General features: G+C 41.3%; 1 protein-coding gene across 3 annotated transcripts in view; it reads left to right on the top strand.

Annotated features, from left to right (window-relative positions):
- Positions 1–1891: 1891 nt before the first annotated feature.
- Positions 1892–21920, top strand: part of LOC117395185 (CMRF35-like molecule 8) — a 32544-nt gene continuing 12515 nt past the window's right edge. The window contains exons 1-5 of one of the 3 annotated variants that reach the window (XM_059006142.1): positions 1892–1965; positions 4894–5229; positions 12952–13074; positions 19993–20067; positions 20390–20464. In XM_059006142.1, the coding sequence (XP_058862125.1) occupies positions 1926–1965; positions 4894–5229; positions 12952–13074; positions 19993–20067; positions 20390–20464 (649 nt within the window). In that variant the 5' untranslated portion in view covers positions 1892–1925. The remainder of the gene's footprint in view (positions 1966–4893; positions 5230–12951; positions 13075–19992; positions 20068–20389; positions 20465–21920) is intronic. The other 2 variants (XM_059006143.1, XM_059006144.1) reach the window with 2 other exon arrangements.

Below are 21920 nucleotides of genomic sequence, written 5' to 3'. Positions count from 1 at the left end.
GATGTCTTGTAACAATTGTAAGTCGTCCTGGATAAGGGCATCTGCTAAGAAATAAATAATAATAATATTTTAGTGTCATATACTAAAAATAAAACAATATTTTGAATATATTCGAGAAATCAAATGCATACAAAATACATTGTATAGTATATCTAAATATTTTTAAGCAACATATAATGTTTAAGAAAGTAGATTATAAAACATTTCAGTTTTTTTTATATATAATTCCATTTAATCAAAATGATATGGGGTGAATTTTTATTATAATAATTTGATTGCATACCTTTACTGACAGTCACTTTCACTGCAGTGTGTTTGTCTTTTTCAAACCATTTATATCAACTCCACAGTGATATATCCCGGCATCTTCTAGTGTCAGCTCTGTGATGGTCACAGTGAAGACTCTCGCTGACCGGTTATCATACAGAGAGAATCTCCCCTCAGTAACGAGGGTCTGATTACATCACTGCATGATAGCCAGGAACCACGACACAGGTACTTTTTATACTCGGGTTGATGTGTGCAATCAATCTTTACATTTTCATCTCTAATCCCATTTACTAGAAATCCTTCATCTGACTTCACAGAACCTAAAATGTGTTGGCTCTTAAGGGCAGCAGTGTGGAGTAGTGGTTAGGGTTCTGAACTCTTGACCGGAGGGTCGTGGGTTCAATCCCAGGTAGGGGACACTGCTGCTGTACCCTTGAGCAAGGTACTTTACCTAGATTGCTCCAGTAAAAACCCAACTGTATAAATGGGTAATTGTATTTAAAAAATAATGTGATATGTGGATAAGGGTATCTGCTAAGAAATAAATAATAATAATAAAACTGGTATATAGATACAACACATTAGATGCTAAGACAAATATTGAAATTCAACAGAATTAGAAAGATTTAAAAAACAAATAATAACAAACTATAGAAAGGCACTCAGGTCTTTTAAACTGAGATTTCCCATCCTCCCTACACAGCCTTTACCCAGAAAACACACAGCAAGCCTTTGTCTTTCAGTTTGCTCCTTATAGAGGCTACAGCTGGGTCCCTCATTACGAAATTGAACCAGCAGTCTTAACCAATTCCTCTACCCATAACTAGGAAACAAGAAAATAAAACAAATCAAACTCAATACTGGCCACTAGTGACCATTACCTGTCACAATGGGGGGAGATACATTTAAAATAAAGAGTTTACTTCCACCCTTTGTTTCTGAGAGCTCAGTTTGAACAGAAACCAGCAGACACAGGGGCTGGAGTTGAGAAGCACTGCTGTGTATCAGTGGCGCTCAATCCTGGACCTGGGGTCGCCCTGTGTCTGCTGGTGTCTATTCCAGCTGTGCCTAAATTACTGGATCAACAGGAGGCTCTAATGCAGAGGCACGAAGCAAAGCCGTGTGTTAATGCAACACAACCCACAGGCCCTGGAGTGTGTTATCCCGCTTATAAACCGGACCCGATAAAACGTGGAAAAAACAATTTTTATTTTTTTATTTTAAAAAAAACCAAACAATTTTATTGTATATTTTTCTGCTTTGGAGAAAAAACAGTCCATCAGACCCGGTTAAACTGGAGGTTTTCTACATTTCCAACAATAAATACAATAATAGAATGCTATGTTTTCCCAGCCAGGATCAAAATAATTAATTGAAGCCCTGTGCAGTTACTTACCACAAATGCCTGAATCCAGTTAAAACGAGAGTACATGCAGCCGAGGGATCATGCAGCAGAGTTGTGCAGCCCTGCTCTAGTGACATGTCTGCTTTGCATGCAGTGTTTTGGTGTGTTTCACACTTTGGTGTGGTGAAGTTGTACACATGCCCATTTATAGAATACAGAAGGTCAGTCATTTCCTGTGACATTCTGAAAAGGGAAGTATCTTTGCCCAGTGTAAAAGCAAAGGGGGAGCAGATCTGCTCAGTATCTAAAGATGAAAGACATTGTTGAAGTCACCATCTGTCTTATTACAGGTATGTTTTTGTGATTTGCTGATTCAGTAAAGAGTGTTTAATTGTTGTCAACTACTTATTAAAGAAGGTTGATTTGAACAGGTCTGAGTTTCAGGAAACTGTTGACAGCACTGTGATTCTCTAACCTGGATTACATGTAATCTGTTCTGAATGATTCTGTATACAGTAACACATAACTGGCAATCTTCTCTAAACTGTATGCAATGACTATTTAGAATATGTTCACTATTATGAATGCGTGAGTGTCAGTGTGAGTTTATAGTGCTTTACTGTGACAGATGAACGCGTGTCAGTGTGAGTTTATAGTGCTTTACTGTGATAGATGAACGCGTGCATGTCAGTGTGTGTTTATAGTGCTTTACTGTGACAGATGAACGCGTGTCAGTGTGAGTTTATAGTGCTTTACTGTGATAGATGAACGCGTGAGTGTCAGTGTGAGTTTATAGTGCTTTACTGTGATAGATGAACGCGTGAGTCTCGGTGTGTTTATAGTGCTTTACTGTGATAGATGAACGCGTGAGTGTCAGTGTGAGTTTATAGTGCTTTACTGTGATAGATGAGCGCGTGAGTGTCAGTGTGAGTTTATAGTGCTTTACTGTGATAGATGAACGCGTGAGTGTCGGTGTGAGTTTATAGTGCTTTACTGTGATAGATGAGCGCGTGAGTGTCAGTGTGAGTTTATAGTGCTTTACTGTGATAGATGAACGCGTGAGTGTCGGTGTGAGATTATAGTGCTTTACTGTGATAGATGAACGCGTGAGTCTCGGTGTGTTTATAGTGCTTTACTGTGATAGATGAACGCGTGAGTGTCAGTGTGATTTTATAGTGCTTTACTGTGATAGATGAACGCGTGAGTGTCAGTGTGAGTTTATAGTGCTTTACTGTGATAGATGAGCGCGTGAGTGTCAGTGTGAGTTTATAGTGCTTTACTGTGATAGATGAACGCGTGAGTGTCAGTGTGAGTTTATAGTGCTTTACTGTGATAGATGAACGCGTGAGTGTCAGTGTGAGTTTATAGTGCTTTACTGTGATAGATGAACGCGTGAGTGTCAGTGTGAGTTTATAGTGCTTTACTGTGATAGATGAACGCGTGAGTGTCAGTGTGAGTTTATAGTGCTTTACTGTGATAGATGAACGCGTGAGTGTCGGTGTGAGTTTATAGTGCTTTACTGTGATAGATGAACGCGTGAGTGTCAGTGTGAGTTTATAGTGCTTTACTGTGATAGATGAACGCGTGAGTGTCAGTGTGAGTTTATAGTGCTTTACTGTGATAGATGAACGCGTGAGTGTCGGTGTGAGTTTATAGTGCTTTACTGTGATAGATGAACGCGTGAGTGTCAGTGTGAGTTTATAGTGCTTTACTGTGATAGATGAACGCGTGAGTGTCAGTGTGAGTTTATAGTGCTTTACTGTGATAGATGAACGCGTGAGTGTCAGTGTGTGTTTATAGTGCTTTACTGTGATAGATGAACGCGTGAGTGTCAGTGTGAGTTTATAGTGCTTTACTGTGATAGATGAACGCGTGAGGGTCGGTGTGAGTTTATAGTGCTTTACTGTGATAGATGAACGCGTGAGTGTCGGTGTGAGTTTATAGTGCTTTACTGTGATAGATGAACGCGTGAGTGTCAGTGTGAGTTTATAGTGCTTTACTGTGATAGATGAACGCGTGAGTGTCAGTGTGAGTTTATAGTGCTTTACTGTGATAGATGAACGCGTGAGTGTCAGTGTGAGTTTATAGTGCTTTACTGTGATAGATGAACGCGTGAGTGTCAGTGTGAGTTTATAGTGCTTTACTGTGATAGATGAACGCGAGTGTCGGTGTGAGTTTATAGTGCTTTACTGTGATAGATGAACGCGTGAGTGTCAGTGTGAGTTTATAGTGCTTTACTGTGATCGATGAACGCGTGTCAGTGTGAGTTTATAGTGCTTTACTGTGATAGATGAACGCGTGAGTGTCAGTGTGAGTTTATAGTGCTTTACTGTGATAGATGAACGCGTGAGTGTCAGTGTGAGTTTATAGTGCTTTACTGTGATAGATGAACGCGTGAGTGTCAGTGTGAGTTTATAGTGCTTTACTGTGATAGATGAACGCGTGAGTGTCAGTGTGAGTTTATAGTGCTTTACTGTGATAGATGAACGCGTGAGTGTCAGTGTGAGTTTATAGTGCTTTACTGTGACAGATGAACGCGTGAGTGTCAGTGTGAGTTTATAGTGCTTTACTGTGATAGATGAACGCGTGAGTGTCAGTGTGAGTTTATAGTGCTTTACTGTGATAGATGAACGCGTGAGTGTCAGTGTGAGTTTATAGTGCTTTACTGTGATAGATGAACGCGTGAGTGTCAGTGTGAGTTTATAGTGCTTTACTGTGATAGATGAACGCGTGAGTGTCAGTGTGAGTTTATAGTGCTTTACTGTGATAGATGTCTTCTGTAATGCTCAACACCGCACTCATGATGATTTCCTGTATCAGGTAGGGAGTCCTGCTCAGTTTGATCCTGTTCTCATTCAGTCAGTGATTGGGTTTCTTTGTGTATTGATCAATGCCTTTCAGGGCCCCCAATCCCCCCAATTTAAAATCTTTAATTGTTAAAAAAAAAATATATATATATATATATATATATATATATATATATATATATATATATATATATATATATATATATATATATATATATAATCTCTAAAAGCTCTAATTAGCCACATTAATAGTTGCAATAAGGGTTGTATTAAGTAACTGAGGGCTCGGCTGGAACACAAACTAATAGACACAGCGGGTCTCCAGGACTGGAGTTGAGAAGCACTGGTTTAGAAGACTGAGGGCTTTTCTATAGTTTGGCTGTTATATTATTTTAAACATGTTTCTGATTCTGTTCTCACATGAATTTCAGTATTTGTATTAGCATCTCATTTGTTGTCTCTTTATATCAGTTTTAGGTTCTGTGAAGTCAGATGAAGGATTTCTAGTAAATGGGATTGAAGGTGAAAATGTAAAGATTGATTGCACATATAAACCTGAGTATGTGGAGAATAAAAAGTACCTGTGTCATGGTTCCTGGCCATCATGCAGTGATGTAATCAGAAGTGGCGAGTCTGAGACCCTCGTTACTGAGGGGAGATTCTCTCTGTACGATAACCGGCCAGCGAGAGTCTTCACTGTGTCCATCACAGAGCTGACACTAGAAGATGCCGGGACATATTACTGTGGAGTTGATATAAATTGGTCTAAAGACAAATACACTAAAGTGGAAGTGACTGTCAATAAAGGTATGTAATCAAGATCATTGTAATAATAACTCACCCTAATGACTAAGTTATAGCAAAATCCATAGATGGAGACACATTTTTTGGAATATTGATGAAAGCAATATAATGAGAGGAGCTGAACACAAAATCACCCATCTAGCAAACATGTGAGAGCAGTGAGCAAAAAAATGATTAACATTTTATGTGTTACTTAGAAAAACTACATGTTAGTTTCAGATGTGCAAGACAGCTCATCTGCCGCACTTTGATATGAGATGCTCAGTTGGCAGGTGCATCCAAGTACATGACTCTCTAAAGTGACAGAGCAGACTTGGTTACAGATTTAACCCATGCGATCCTGAAGGATTTTCAACCTTAAGTATAACAATCTACAAGCTTCCACACACCTTGCAGTCATGTCTTTTGGAATAGGTGCTATCTTGGCTGCATGATGGCAATACTTCTTATTTACAGTGTTCTGGAACACATTTAATTTGTACTGTATATTGTAAACTATTGATATGTCATTGTGGCAAAGTGCCCCCCCTGTGTGTGTTATATGTTACGTGTTGTGTGTAAATGTTGGTGTATAGGCATTGGTACACGGGATATAAGCGGTCTGTGTTTCACGTGTGTGTAAATTGTATATTTGTATTTAGGCACGGGGATGGCACATCACATCACGTGCAAGTAAAAAGTAATATGTGAGCACGGGGAATTGCACTTTAATTAATTCACGTGCAGTTGTACCGAGATTCCAATTGAATGATTGACTAGCAATCGAATCTCGGTACAACTGCATAAAAGCTGCATGTTTTCACTCACTGGGGGTTGGTGTTCGGTGAGTGGAGAACGGGTTAGGAGACGGAGGGTATTTAAAAGTAATAATAGTAAAAGAAGCTCACCGTGTTTGTCTGTGTAGTTCGTTTTGTCTGTCTGTTTATTTTGGCGTGTAGTGCCGTGTCCTGTTTTGTGTTCTGTTTGGTAAACCTTTTTATTTTGTTAATAAACGCTGAGTGCAGCCATTGCACTCAGCTCAGCATCACCACCGTCTCTGTCTGTGTGTTTCTCTCTGGTCTGAGTTCCTCCCTGCAGCCATCTTTCCAGTTCCAGCCTTCCATTTTTTTTTTTTTTTTTTTTTTTTAATTTACTTTTCCACAAAAAAAAAACTGCGGTTCCCGCTCTGGCCTGAGCCCTGGAGGCGCTGTTGTCCCGGTTCTGACACCACGTGTGACAAAGATGGCTGCAGGGAGGAACTCAGACCAGAGAGAAACACACAGACAGAGACGGTGGTGATGCTGAGCTGAGTGCAATGGCTGCACTCAGCGTTTATTAACAAAATAAAAAGGTTTACCAAACAGAACACAAAACAGGACACGGCACTACACGCCAAAATAAACAGACAGACAAAACGAACTACACAGACAAACACGGTGAGCTTCTTTTACTATTATTACTTTTAAATACCCTCCGTCTCCTAACCCGTTCTCCACTCACCGAACACCAACCCCCAGTGAGTGAAAACATGCAGCTTTTATGCAGTTGTACCGAGATTCGATTGCTAGTCAATCATTCAATTGGAATCTCGGTACAACTGCACGTGAATTAATTAAAGTGCAATTCCCCGTGCTCACATATTACTTTTTACTTGCACGTGATGTGATGTGCCATCCCCGTGCCTAAATACAAATACACAATTTACACACACGTGAAACACAGACCGCTTATATCCCGTGTACCAATGCCTATACACCAACATTTACACACAACACGTAACATATAACACACACAGGGGGGGCACTTTGCCACAGTCATTTACTTTAAATATACATTATGTACAGATAGTGCTTTCTTTTAATTGTTAGAAATCCTGTAAATTAGTTAAATATAAGGGTAGAGTATCTTAATAATTACTGTTCTGCCATTAACTATCTGCTATTATATGCAGTATTATTTGTCTCCCCCTCCTCTCGTTTCCTGTCTCTCCCCCACTCTCCTCATTTTTAAATTGCACTTCACAACTCCTCTAAACTGCTTCTTATAATTCACTTTAACTTGAAGAAGCACCATTGCAGAAAAGCCAGTCATTTTCTTCAAGCACTTTGCATGCAACTTTGCAGAAATGAGCACAGTTGCTATTTCTGATGTAGTTAAAACCATCACAGTTGCTGAGACTTTAGATAGTGTGATTACCGTCACGCACCAACTTTGCTTCCCCCTTTTCTATTCAATACGTGTAAACCAAAAAAAAAATAATTCTCTGAGGAGGTGAGGAATTGATAAACACCTGCAACTGTGAAATACAGTAAGGAAGTTAAGCAAATACAGTATGAGATGAACTGAGGAAACAATACACAGAATGACATTGTTATACATTCATTTGGCATCAAACCTAACTTGGTTGAGGACTCACTGGCTGGCCGTATGGACGAGGCAGAGACACCTCCCAATAGGAGATAACCCTAAATTTAAAGAGGTGGAGATGGGGAAGGTGGTGGGTTATGATTACGAATGAATCGAAACGAAGACCAAGGGTAAGTGAGCAGAGTATTTATAGTGCTACAGGTTTGAATTGCTGATGTGGAAATTTAATTATTTAAATTAGAGACGTGAAGATTGGTGTCTGCCTCCTGAACCTTACTTATTAACTTCATATTGTTCCAATCAAACCCCCTCTCTCTTAACTATGCTTTTCTTTATCAGATGAGCTTCTTCCTCTGTACCTTGGCTTGTGCAGGTCTCGGTTGTGTTTCAGTTGATTTATCAATAAACCACAAGTTTGGGTCGTGCTGCGTTTCCTCTGTCAATGAGCTTTAGGACACACAAGAGGATGACTGCAGGACATGTGTAATGCGTTTGGACAGATCCTCAGCAGTTCATTACTGTTCAAAGATACAGCATCTATGCAGGCTGCAGGTAGTTTCTCAATGGAAGGTCTGAAAAATACTCTGCATTGTTCATTAGATGCACATAGCTGATGGGTCTGGAATATTTTCATATTTACAATGTGTTTGCTTAAACATATTTTGAATATATTCAAAGTATAATTTTACACAATAGTATATCAATGCTCTGCATTGTTCAGCAGATTAACACAACTGATGCATCTGGCCTTGTGTGGGCTCCTATTCATACAGTTATCAAGCACATGCTCTGTTCTGACAGGGATGGCAGAGTGGTGACGTCAGGCCAGATGCAGGAAGAAAACAAAGAAGCAAGTACTGCAGGGCAAAGGACGCGGCGTGCGTCATTTATTTAAACAAAAATAACACAAATAAAATAACAGGTTTTAACAAAAAAAACACACACACTGCTCACAGAACAAAATAAAAAAGGTAAAAAACAAGTCACAAACACAAAATACAATATGATACTAGGACAGGCTGGGCAGTTGCTGTCACTGTTCCTAGAATGGTTGATTTTACTTTTGATTTCCTTTCTCCTCTCGCTCTCCCGTACTCTCCTCTGTACTCCCACCCAAATTCCAGATAGCTGCAGGCTTTTATGCAGGTGACCATCTCCCCATTGGCAATAAATTAAACAATGAATTCATTAATAGGGAGATGGCCACCTTCTGCATGAGGTCTTTAATTGTGGATGGGGCTTCCCATCCTCACTGCCAAACAAAAGCTAGGGCTTCTCACCGTCATATTTAATAAAACAATAACAGAACTCATGGCTATGCCGTCATATATATAAATAATAAATCATCATAATAATAATACAGCAAAACAAATACAAAATAATAAATTGCACAGGGGCAGAGGGGTACCCCGTACATGAAGGGTACCCCCCTGTACATGAAGAGGGGGCTCTGCCCCGCCCCCTCTTCATGTACAGGGCTCCTGGCCCTGTTACAGCAGAAGACTACAGGTGGAAGGTCTGAAAAATGCTCTGCAATAAATATAATTCCATATGTTAAAAATATATTTCTTGTGTGTATGGGGTGAGGGTTATTATTATAATAATTTGATTCAGCAGCTGGGGACAAACGCCAATCACACCATATTTAGTTTACAATATTTCTTAGAAAATAAGAGAGTTTACAAACAAGAGGAGGCCATTTGGCCCATCTTGCTCGTTTGGTTGTTAGTAGCTTATTGATCCCAGAATCTCATCAAGCAGCTTCTTGGAGGATCCCAGGGTGTCAGCTTCAACAACATTACTGGGGAGTTGGTTCCAGACCCTCACAATTCTCTGTGTAAAAGAGTGCCTCCTATTTTTTGTTTTGAATGCCCCTTTATCTAATCTCCATTTGTGACCCCTGGTCCTTGTTTCTTTTTTTCAGGTTGAAAAAGTCCACTGGGTCGACATTGTCAATACCTTTTATAATTCTGAATGCTTGAATCAGATTGCCGCGTAGTCTTCTTTGTTCAAGACTGAATAGATTCAATTATTTTAGCCTGTCTGCATACGACATGCCTTTTAAACCTGGGATAATTTTGGTTGTTCTTCTTTGCACTCTTTCTAGAGCAGCAGTATCCTTTTTGTAATGAGGTGACCAGAACTGAACACACTATTCTAGATGAGGTCTTACTAATGCATTGTAAAGTTTCAACATTACTTCCCTTGATTTAAATTCAACACTTTTCACTATATATCCGAGCATCTTGTTGGCCTTTTTAGTAGCTTCCCCACATTATCTAGATGAAGACATTTCTGAGTCAACATAAACTCCTAGTTCTTTTTCATAGTTCCCTTCTTCAATTTCACTATCTCCCATATGATATTTATAATGCACATTTTTATTGCCTGCGTGGACTACCTTATACTTTTCTCTATTAAATGTCATTTGCCATGTGTCTGCCCAGTTCTGAATGCTGTCTAGATCATTTTGAATGACCTTTGCTGCTGCAACAGTGTTTGCCACTCCTATTTTTGTGTCGTCTGCAAATTTAACAAGTTTGCTTACTATACCAGAATCTAAATCATTAATGTAGATTAGGAATAGCAGAGGACCTAATACTGATCCCTGTGATACACCACTGGTTACCTCACTCCATTTTGAGGTTTCTCCTCTAATCAGTACTTTCTGTTTTCTACATGTTAACCACTCCCTAATCCATGTGCATGCATTTCCTTAAATCCCTACTGCGTTCAGTTTGAGAAGTAATCTTTTATGTGGGACTTTGTCAAAAGCTTTCTGGAAATCTAAATAAACCATGTCGTATGCTTTGCAATTATCCATTGTCGATGTTGCATCCTCAAAAAAATCAAGCAGGTTAGTTAGACACGATCTCCCTTTCCTAAAACCATGCTGACTGTCTTCCAGGATGCTGTTACCATATAGGTAATTTTCCATTTTAGATTATTATTATAGTTTCTATAAGTTTACATATAATAGAAGTCAGGCTTATTGGTCTGTAGTTACCTGGTTCGGTTTTGTCTCCCTTTTTGTGGATCGGTATTACGTTTGCTATTTTCCAGTCTGTCGGTACAACCCCTGTGTCAAGAGACTGTTGCATGATCTTGGTTAGCAGTTTGTAAATAACTTTTTTCATTTCTTTGGGTACTATTGGGAGGATCTCATCCAGCCCAGGGGATTTGTTTATTTTAAGAGATCCTAGTCCTTTTAATACTTCTGCCTCTGTTATGATAAATTTATTTAAAACTGGATAGGAACAGGTCGACATGTGGAGCATGTTGTCCGTATCCTCCTTTGTAAAAACTTGTGAAAAGTAATCATTTAATATATTTGCTATTTTTTTTCTTCATCTATGATTTTGCCATTTGTATCTCTTAGACATTTAACCTCCTCTTTGAATGTTCTCTTGCTGTTATAATACTGGAAAAACATTTTGGAATTGGTTTTAGCCCCCTTGGCCTTTCTAACTTCCTTTTTGACTTGCGTTTGCAGTTCTGTCAATCACCCCTGTCTGTCAAGTATACTGCTTTTATATTGGCTATATGTCCCTAAGTAGGCTAGCCTGTACCACTCAAAGTCTGTTATTTACTGGACTGGGCGTGCCGCATATGCATTTACAGGAGACATTGTATTTGTATTGTACTACATGTATCTATTCAATTCCGGCAAAGGTATTTTTAACATCGGGTCTCATTTTCAGTGTTGCGTCGTATTTTGTTTTCTTTACTGTATAGACTCTTTGTTTTCATTGTCTTAAAGAAAACTTTTCATGTTGTCAATATTTACTGTTTGAAATCGTTCATTTTCATTAGGCCGGTCTCTGTGTTAAGATCTGATTACACTGGGAGCGGTAGTGGAAAGCAGTAAGCACTAAACCGTGTGATATAGTATTATCACATGTTAATGTTGAGAAAAAATGAATTTGATGCAGGATGTCAAGAAATAAAGGTTCAATATTTTTGTGTGTGCTTGTAACAGGGCGAGGAGCCCTGTACATTGACAGGGGTCTCCCTCTCCGCCCCTGTGCAGTTTATTATTTTGTATTTGTTTTGTTGTATTTGTGGTTTATTATTATTATGATTGTTATGATTTATTTATGTATATATTTGTTGGTGAAGCGCCATATGTTTTGTTGTTGTATTCTGCCAGGAATAATTAAAAACCTCATGCAGTAGGTGACCATCTCCCGAGTTGAATTAGTTGTGTAATTGTTGCTAATCGGGAGATGGTCACCTGCATAAAAGCCTGCAGCTCTCTGCACTCAAGGTGGGAGTTTTGTAGTGGGTGTTCAGAGGAGGAACGAGAGCGAGCAAGGAGCGAGAGAGAAATAAAAGTGAAACTAAAACGGATAGGTTCAGCCTGACCTGGGTTTTGTTATTTTATGTTCAATATTTGTTTTGTTTAACTCTTTTGTTTTGGCTCTGTGAGCAATGTCTTTTTGTTAAAACCTTTTATTTTTGTATTATTTAAATAAAACGGCACACACCGCGTCTTTTTGACTGCAGTACCTTGTGTGTTTTGCTTCCTGACTCTGGCCTGATGTCACCACTCTCCATTCCTGTCACAATGCTATATTTTTATGTGTGTCTATTTAAAAAAAAAAGTGTGCATTGCATGACTGAATTGTTTACCTGGCAAGGCGAATCCAAGAGTTTTATGACAATATAATTTAAAAACCTGTACAAAAAACCTCCATGAAATACTGCAAGAAGCCCGTCATTATTGAGACCTCTTTTTTCAGCTTTGAAGTGTTTTGCTTGGATGGCTATGGCATAGAGTTCACTATATAATGTATGTTTTCTGTTGCTCTTCAAATCCAAATATTTTTACTTGACATGTCTAGTTTGGCTGCTATGGTGTCCCAGGTGTCTTGCTTCTTTAGCGTATCCTTATAATCTGGATGGGACAGTTGAGGGCATTTTTGCACCCTGAAAACCAGTCTTTCGTTCGCCATCTCTCACTGTATATAGTGCAGATAAAGTCACACAACTTCAGTTGATTGGTCTAGATGGAAATTTGCCTCGCGGTATTATTAAAAGATCGCTCTGGTTTCTATCCCGTGTGGTTTTCCGCTGTGCTGCTTTTCCGTTCCGCACTCAGTGTAATTGCACCCATTCAAAACAATACATTCCATTTTTTCTGCTTTCCGCTACCGTGCCCAGTGTAATCAGACCTCAAATGAAGTAAAGGCAAGAGGCTGCTCAGGGTTTGGTTTGGTTGTTTAGCCTCCCCACTTGTCACAAGCCGCTACTGAAACCCACAGACTACTTTTACATAGTTCTGCACTAATGGTATAATATGTTTAATTTATTTTGAATTAGAGGAATGTTAAGCAGTAGAAACAGTGTAATAATTTTCACTTATTTTCCTTTTCTCAGCTCCGAAACCACCCCCCACCACAACTCGTGCCACACGCTCAAGTACCACCCCTTCCACCACTACTGTGAAGGGGAACACAGACAATGGACAAACAAGGGATTGTACATCCAGCAGCCCTGCAGGTAATTCATTTAATCAGTGTCCTTTTGTAAGACCTCTATACTTCCAATCCCTGCCCATCGGAGCACCATTGCAGAAAAGCAAGAAAACTTTCTTCACGCGGTTGGCATGCAACTTTGCAGAAGTGAGCAGCTGCTATTTCTGATGTAGCTAAAACAAGCACAGTTGCTGAGACTTTAGATAAAGTGTGATTAGGGTCACGCACCAAGTTACATTTTTTTGCTTCCCCTTTTTCTCTTCAACCTCCATGAACCAAAAATAAATAATGCACTGAGCAGGTGAGAAATTGCTAAACAACTGCAGCGGTGAAATAATTTAAGCTAAGCAAATACAAAATGAACCAAAAGAAAGAATCAATATCATTCGAATGCGCGGTGAGCCGAGAACACCCTGGCCGACTGTGACAGGCTGGCTGTAGGGGTGATGTCAGGCTGGAAAGAAACACACACGCAGACGGGCAGTACTGTGGTTAAAACTGAGACGCTGCGACGTTTAGTATTTATTCCCTTACTTTTTTTATTCTTCTCTCCACACCCGTTCTCCACTCACGAACACACAACCCCGAGTGAATGAAACGTGCATCTATATATACTGTTGTGCTGGGATTCAATTACCAATTAATTATTCACTTGAATCCAAGCATGTGAACTAATCTGTGCAACCCCGTGCTCACATATTATTAAGTACTTTAAATGCACGTGAAGTGAAGTGCAATCCCTGTGCCAAAATACAATTATACATTTTAAATCACTCGTGCTACACACACCCATTTATATCCCGTGCAGCAACTACAATACACAAAAATACACACAGGGGTGGGGCACATTGCCACACCGACCTAAACCCTCCCCCCCCGGGAGACGCTCGGCCAGTTGTGTTGTGCCCCCTGGGAGCTCCCATCCACGGTCGGCAGTGGAATAGCATGGACTCGAACCGGTGACGTCCAGGCTATAGGGCACATCCTGCACTCCACGCAGAGCGCTTTTACTGGATGCGCCACTCGGGAGCCCCCTGTGCAATGTTGTTTAATGTTTTTTTTTAAATCCAATGGCCTGATGGCAAAACAACAGTAAATAATAACAATGGTAATGAAGCAATACAGCGGCATGTATTGTTTATTTGTAATCTGCGGGTTGGCCCCGAAATAATAACCACGCGGAACACAAACACAAACACCAGCCCACAGTGCGTGCTCTAGTGCTCGTGGTGAATACAGTTCTTTAGTGAAAAAAAAGTGCAGTGGTGTTAGTGCTGGCCTTTGACGACAGCTCCGGATCATGTTAGCCGTCCAGACAGTATTATTAATGACAAACAAAAACAAACAAAACACTCACTTTTCGCAGCACAGGTTCTCCTTCTGGTCATTTAACATAACCATTCACAAAAGAACAGATCACATCACTACATCCCATTTTTATAACGTCACCCATGACCCCTTGGTCAACGAGTGCATCCGCTCCTCCAATCCGCGGAGGCCACGTCGTTCCCGTCCGGGTCATTGAGTTTGTATACCGTAGCTTTGCCCCCTTTCCAGATGGCTGATTTCCAGGGTATTCCATTCCCTTTAGCAGCTGCCTCACAGGTCGGGAGGGAGATCTAACACCAAGAATCATTCAATCTCTGTCACAGTAACACACACGCACGCACGCACACACACACTGACACACACACACACACACGCACGCACGCACGCACGCACGCACGCACGCACACACTGACACACATGCAGGCACGCACACACACGCACGCACACACACACACACACACACACACTTGAGTTCCCCTTTAACCTTCCTGCTGCTGCATTACTTTGGCAATTCCCATGTCAAAAATGCCTTTTTTTTTCTTGAGTTTTTTCATACTTAGCCCCCTAGTAAATATTTTAGACAGTTTTCAAAACAATGATTTGCTTTCTTTTACTGCAGCACACGTTGATGTTGTTGCTATGATAAACGCGTATATCTGCTGTCAGGTACTCTATTTATTTATTTCCAGGTTAGACGATTGCCAGTGTTCCACAGAACACACACACACACACACACACAAGTCAAATATACATAGGATGTATTTCGCTGGTTTTGTGGATTAAGTGCTATATTTTAATTTACGGTAGCCTAATGTAATATTGTACATAATGACTTCCCTATTTTGTGTTCCTCTTTAACAAAGAGCAGTTACTGTGCAGTCTGCAGCTTGCTGTCAAACTGATAATATTGTCACAACACAATTCCAAACATTTATTTTCGTTTTCATGATTTAGTTTTTATTTTACTGAGGGTCTTCAGATGCTCTTTACTCAAGTGATCATATCTGTTGTCATTGTGTGATTATCGCAGACTGTTGGCTCATATAAACTTTCTAAGATTTTCTTTAATAGCGTTCAGTGCTCTGTTGTCTTTTTCATGACAAAAATGCAAAAGTTTTCAGGGCCGAAATACTTCAGTATGTGTTAAAAAAGCATAGCTGTCTCTTGGCCGTTTCGACAGTACAACATCATAATGGAATGCATTGAGAAAGCACCATGTTTGGAATCAGAATAAAGGAAATGATTATGTACTACAGTTCAGATGCAGTCATCAGTTTGTTATGTTGCAATTTTCAGAATCATATCATTATGTACAGTATTACAATACCGTATCTTAAAATATATCACTTAATCCACAAAAACAACAAAATACATCCTATTTAAATTTAATACATTACTGAAAGCAGATATACGCGTTTATCATATCCACAACAGAAACGTGTGTAGTGTTAAAAGTAAAGCAAAAATTGTTTTGAAAACTGTCCATAATGTTTACTTGGGAGCTAAGAATGAAAGAAGAAAAAAAATGGCCTTTTTGAGTCATGGAAATTGCCAAAGGGAAGTAATGTTAAAACTTTACAATACATTAGTAAGACCTCACCTAGAATATTGTGTTCAGTTCTGGTCACCTCGTTACAAAAAGGATATTGCTGCACTAGAATGAGTGCAAAGAAGAGCGACCAGAATTATCCCGGGTTTAAAAGGCATGTCATATGCAGACAGGCTCAAAGAATTGAATCTGTTCAGTCTTGAACAAAGAAGACTACGCGTGATCTGATTCAAGCATTCAAAATTCTCGGGGACTTTTTCGACTTGAAAAAAGAAACAAGGACCAGGGGTCACAAATGGAGATTAGATAAAGGGGCATTCAGAACAGAAAATAGGAGGCACTTTTTTACACAGAGAATTGTGAGGGTCTGGAACCAACTCCCCAGTAATGTTGTTGAAGCTGACACCCTGGGATCCTTTAAGAAGCTGCTTGATGAGATTCTGGGATCAATAAGCTACTAACAACCAAATGACCAAGATGGGCCAAATGGACCTCCTCTCGTCTGTAAACTTTCTTATGTTCTTATGTTCTAAAATTAAGGGCAGCTGGAAGGTAATATGGCATATCCAAAAACAAAATTAAAAATTAGAACAGCATGTTTAAAAACAAAGAAACTACCATCGTGTAGCAAGGGTGTAGTTTCTCAATTGGCAATTCTTTTCAAATTTATTTCCCCTCCTTATATTACTCTGTTCTGTAATCTGCTGTGACTCAAAAGCTAAAACCAGTTTGCAGGTCCTGGACTCTCCTCTGCTGAACTGTATTCTACATGGTTCTACTAAATACAGTCCATTCCCTGTCTAATCCATCCTCGGTGTGCTTTCATCTCCGTCTGGGAGTCTACAAACTGCTCTTACTCCCTGATTGTCCACTGCTGATCTGGCTGCTTCGAGCAATCAGATGTTTGGACTGCAGTTAGTGCTGAAGCTATCAGGCCATTTTAGTGGTAGGGTTGTAAAAGAAAAGTGGACACAACTGGTGTGGACTCTTTGTAAAATAATAATAATAAAAAAGCTGTTCTAAAGCTGTGCAGAAACAAAAAGTTGAGTTCAGTGCAGTAAGTTGTTATAAATAAGTTCCTCCTTTTGATAAAAAAAAACAAGCAGCTGTTCATTTCAGTTTGTAAGTGAAGACAGCAACATATTTCAGTTTTGATGCCAGAAAGCCACTGACACACAATCCTCCATTTTATTAGAAGCGAAACAGGTGAAAAATGTATCTGCAAGTCCATTGTTCTGTGACCTCCAAAAGGTCTGGATTTAAACCACAAATCACTGAAATCCAAGGCACTCCTTCAACATGAAGAATGATGGTTAAAAAACCTTTATTAATATGGCATACACAAAAAGAACAACAAAAAATTAGAGCGTAGCAGCAAAACTAGCCTTCATCAGGGTGTGGCGGTATAGACGGGAAAGCGCACAAAAACGCTTTGGGCCATTCGTGCGCCAGGGCGTCTACGCCGAGTGGACCGCCTAAGCGGTGGAGGGTGTACCACAGTGGGCAATGTGTCGTCTCTGTCGAGGCAAAGAGATCAACCTGCGCCTTCCCAAACCGTTCCCAAATGCACTCCACTACCTGAGGGTGGAGTCGCCACTCTGACAGAAGGGGACCACTCCTGGAGAGGAGGTCCGCTGCCCTGTTCACCACTCTGGGAATGTGCCTCGCCCATAGGGACAGCAAGTTCCTCTGAGCCCATGTCAATAGCATGAAGGCCATGTGATGCAACCCTGGGGACCATAGGCCACCCTGGTGGTTGACATATGCCACCCTGGTGGTTGACATACTGTCGTGTTGTCCATCCGGATCTACACATGTGTACCACGAAGCACTGGGAGAAAGTGGTGGAGAGCAACTCCAGCATATTTATGTGCAGGGATGTCCAGCAGTCTGGCTAGGATCCGCGTACTCCTCTGCATTCCCAGACCGCTATACCAAGTTGGGGGCATCTGTTGTCACCACTTGGCAGCTCAACACTACTCCCATTCGCACACCTTCGCGCAGGTGAGAGGTCATCCGCCACCAGCATAGGGGTGCTGAGCATGCATGAGACACAGTCAGCCGACGGTGTCTGTTGCGTTTGGCATTTAGGTGGAGCCTTAGTTCTAAGATGGGGCAAAAGCCGTCGTCCTTTTTGGGTACCAGAAAATACCTCGAGTAGTACACCTCTCTGTGGGAGGTGGGGTCTTGAGACGAATGACTTGCTTGCACAGCAAGGCGGCCACTTCGTTCTGAAGTACTGAGGCCTGGAGAGGGTCTGTCACAAAAGTATTTGTGATGCCTCGAAAGGGAGGAGGTCCGAAGCGAAACTGAAGCACGTAACTGTTTTGCACGGTGGCAGGCACCCAGGAGTCTGAGGTGCAAGTGCGCCAGTACTGCAGCTGTTGTCCCGAAAAGGGGGTCTGAGGCCGTCAGCCTTCAGGGACCCTGCTCAGGCTGCTGAGGCTGAGACGGGGCAGTTTGGGGTGGCTGTTTAGGGCACTGGCCCTGAAAACCCCTCCTGTTAGGCTGGTGTGTGGACTGGCCACGTCCTGCATTCCCTCTGCCTGCCGGTTGGGCCCAGTTGTTTGCTGCTGGTGTGCCATGTAGGCGATGCCTAGATGACCCAGCGGAGCCATGGGGACTGGAACTGTTCTGGTGACAGTCTGCGTTTGAGAAGGTCGTCAGCAGTTTGACCTGCCCCACGCGGTAGCGCGGGGAGGGAGCAACGCAACTACCTGCCAGGATGCCTCGCATTCCTGATGGGATCTCTGTAAGATCTCCTCCACAGCTGGCCCAAAGGTATATCCTGGGGATATAGGCGCATCAAGCAGCGCGGCGTTATCAGCATCAGGAACTCTGGCTTGTGACAGCCACAGCTGTCTATGAGCCATGATCAAGCTAGCCAGCACGCTAGAACCTGAGGCGGATTGATCCCAGGAGAAGCGTACCTCCTCCATGAAATCTGAGAAGGCCGGGAGCTTCTGAGGGCGAGGAGGCATCGCCTGTGTCTGGAAAACGGACCGGCGTGGTGCTGGTGTCCAGGGGACCTGCAGGAAGGCTGCAGTGCGTCCCATATGTGCCAAAACTGAGCTGGACAACGGGGGGCACTGGCTTCTGAGGCCACCTCAAAGCCAGGTTTGTCCTCAGTAGGGGTCTCGCCCACCTGCATGTCAGAGGAGGAGGAGGCCCCCTCCCCAGAGGCCGCTATGGAGAGTGTGTCCTTTTGCACCACCTGGTAATTGGGGATGCAACGGGGCCTGGACAGAGGCCGGGGCAACCAGTGCCTGTTTTGCCAAGAGCTCCAGGACCTGGGCCACCTGGGCCTTGAGGTCCATAATGTCCCTCGCCTGCTTGGAACGCTTCACCCATCTCCCCTGCAGAGGATGCAGAGCTCGCCCTCGTGGCCCTCCCCAAACGAGCTTCTTTCACCTGGGGCTGGAAAGCCTCACAGATGCTGAGAGAGCATGCAGCCAATGTCACGTGGAACTACGTCATCAATGCTTACGCAGTAACCGTAGTGCGAAGTGCTGAGCCAGCGGAACGACAAAGGTGATTTAAAAAAAAAATACAGTGTAATTGTACTCCATGCTTTGTCCAGTGTATTTCTGTAAGTTCATTGGTATTGTGTAGGATGGTATTACAACCTGATAATTTAGTTAAAATTGTTCAGTTTTGTAGTGGCGGCCCACAAGCTGTTTTGTGTGCCTCCACAGCGGCCCCTGGCTACATTGAGGTTGCCGACCCCTGCTCTAGAACTCTAGAACAAGATCATTTTCCAGCAAGAAATGTTTGCTAATTGTGCATTTATTAAAAACCCACAAATGAATATGCCGTGAAATATATTATTCATAAAATAGAATAAACAGAATTTCAAATTACATTTTTTTTATTAAATACTTTGACGGTGAAGAATTTTTATTAGGGTTGTTAGGTAAGTAAGGTAATTTGCTTGCCTGAGCCAAAGAACCTTCTAAATATGGGCTGGGAGACTGGCCTTAAAATATACACATTCTGTTTTGCTGGCATATGCTACTACTTTCATGCTGTGTGCTTCGTTATTGAGACATGTTGTTTTATTCTTAGCTGACACACACTCAGAAGCAACAGCCAAGACTGCAACTGAGGAGAAAATCACTGAAAAGGCTCCAGTCAAAACAGGTATTTCATTTGATTTACTTTGAGTTACTGAGGTGGTTCCTGGGTGATTAAAGGTACTTGGCCTGTGGCCTGGTGCCTCACAACACTCCCAGGGTGTGAGGTAATAACTGTCTTACTGCACACCCTGCTGTGGGTCATTTCTTGTGTATTGTACTCTATGTAAAGTGAGATAACGGAATGGCAATATTGAGATCCTGAGATAAATTATCTTGTGATCTCAACTTTTTTTTTTAATGGCCACAGTGCATTTTTGTGGAAATTTAAATTGGTGTTAAATGAGACACAGAATGTAATTACTGTATAAAGTCTTTTTTATTCTTAGCTTACACGCACTCAGAAACAACACATTCTTCTGCCACTGGGAAGAAAACCACTGAAAAGGCAACGGAACAAGCAGGTATTCAATTAAATTAGGGCATCAGTGTGGAGTAGTGGGTAGGACTCTTGACTCATGACCGGAGGGTCGTGGGTTCAAACCCAGGCAGGGGACACACTGCTGCTGTACCCTTGAGCAAGGTACTTTACCTAGATTGATTCCAGTAAAAAAAATAAAAAAAAACTGTATAAATGTGTAATTGAATGTAAAAATAACATGATATCTTGTAACAATTGGAAGTCGCCCTGGATAAGAAATAAATAATAATAAATTGGTTTATTATGCCACTTTTGCATCAGCCTCTTTCACTGACGGAACTAGCAGTAGAAATCCCAGAGTTAGAATTTTTTTTTTGTAATTGGTGTGTGCTTTTGAGGAAAGCATTAACCCACTACTGGGTGTGCTGTGAGGCACAATGTCAAGCAGCCTCACCTTGGAAATAAAAGACAGAGCACAAGGAGGTTAAGTGACTTGCTCAGGGTCACACAATGAGTCAGTGGCTGAGGTGAGATTTGAACCGGGGAACTCCTGGTTACAAGCCCTTTTCTTTAACCACTGGACCACACAGCCTCCTTTAATCCAAAATTCATTCAAAGTCATTCTACTGCCGTTTTCTTTTGCATATGGTAGGTATTTGTCCATTTATGATTTACAGTGCCAGCATCAAATCCTGGAATAGAATATAATGGGAGGGCTTCCAGATCCAAACTACACACTTGTTGTGGGTCGAATATCCTTACTGCCATCAGAAAGTTATGAGCTGGTTGAAAAAAACGTGGTTTCTTTTTGTAGTAATTAGTCAGTTTTTCAGAAACGTCATGGAAGGTTTTTACACATAGTTTGTTTATTGTGGCGTCTGTGCTGTGTACCTCTTGTGCCATTGCTCGGTATGTATTTATTAATTCTGCATCTTTATTATATGTTTGATGGACTCTCACTTGAAACCAGCTTGAAACCAGCAAATCCAGTCACGTTATTAAAATTAACTTCAAATGCTTTTAAACATTTCACAACGCCCTGTGCCACCGATGATAATTCACAGAATGCTGATTAACTGTATCAGCTAATATTACTTTCATTTTGAAGGTATTCGATAGTCCTTGGAGAACAAATAAAATGTGCAAAACATACTGACCTTTTGCATTTGTATTCTCGTCAGTAACTACAGATACACTGTCAGACATCTTTACCAGTTGTACAATTTTCATCTTGTGCAACTCAGCAATTTGGGGTAGATATTCGCTTCTCAGTTGACCTGCTGTAGGAATTGCTCCCGCATTTATTACATGTTTGTACAGAAATGCACGTAGTTTGGGATTATCCATTTTTTTCCAGGGGAATGTTAGCACAAACAAATCCCTCTGTCAAATCGAAAATAACATCTCGTCGGCGTTCATAATTTTCGTTCCCCTTACGTTTTTTACTGGAAGACGTCGTCTCATAGCTGTCAATCTCAGCCTTTCGTTTTCTGTGTTTT

Source organism: Acipenser ruthenus, chromosome 32 (genome assembly GCF_902713425.1).
Source record: "Acipenser ruthenus chromosome 32, fAciRut3.2 maternal haplotype, whole genome shotgun sequence".
Classification (NCBI taxonomy): domain Eukaryota; kingdom Metazoa; phylum Chordata; class Actinopteri; order Acipenseriformes; family Acipenseridae; genus Acipenser; species Acipenser ruthenus.
Note: the sequence above shows the minus strand (reverse complement) of the source record. Positions and strands in the feature narration are given on the sequence as shown.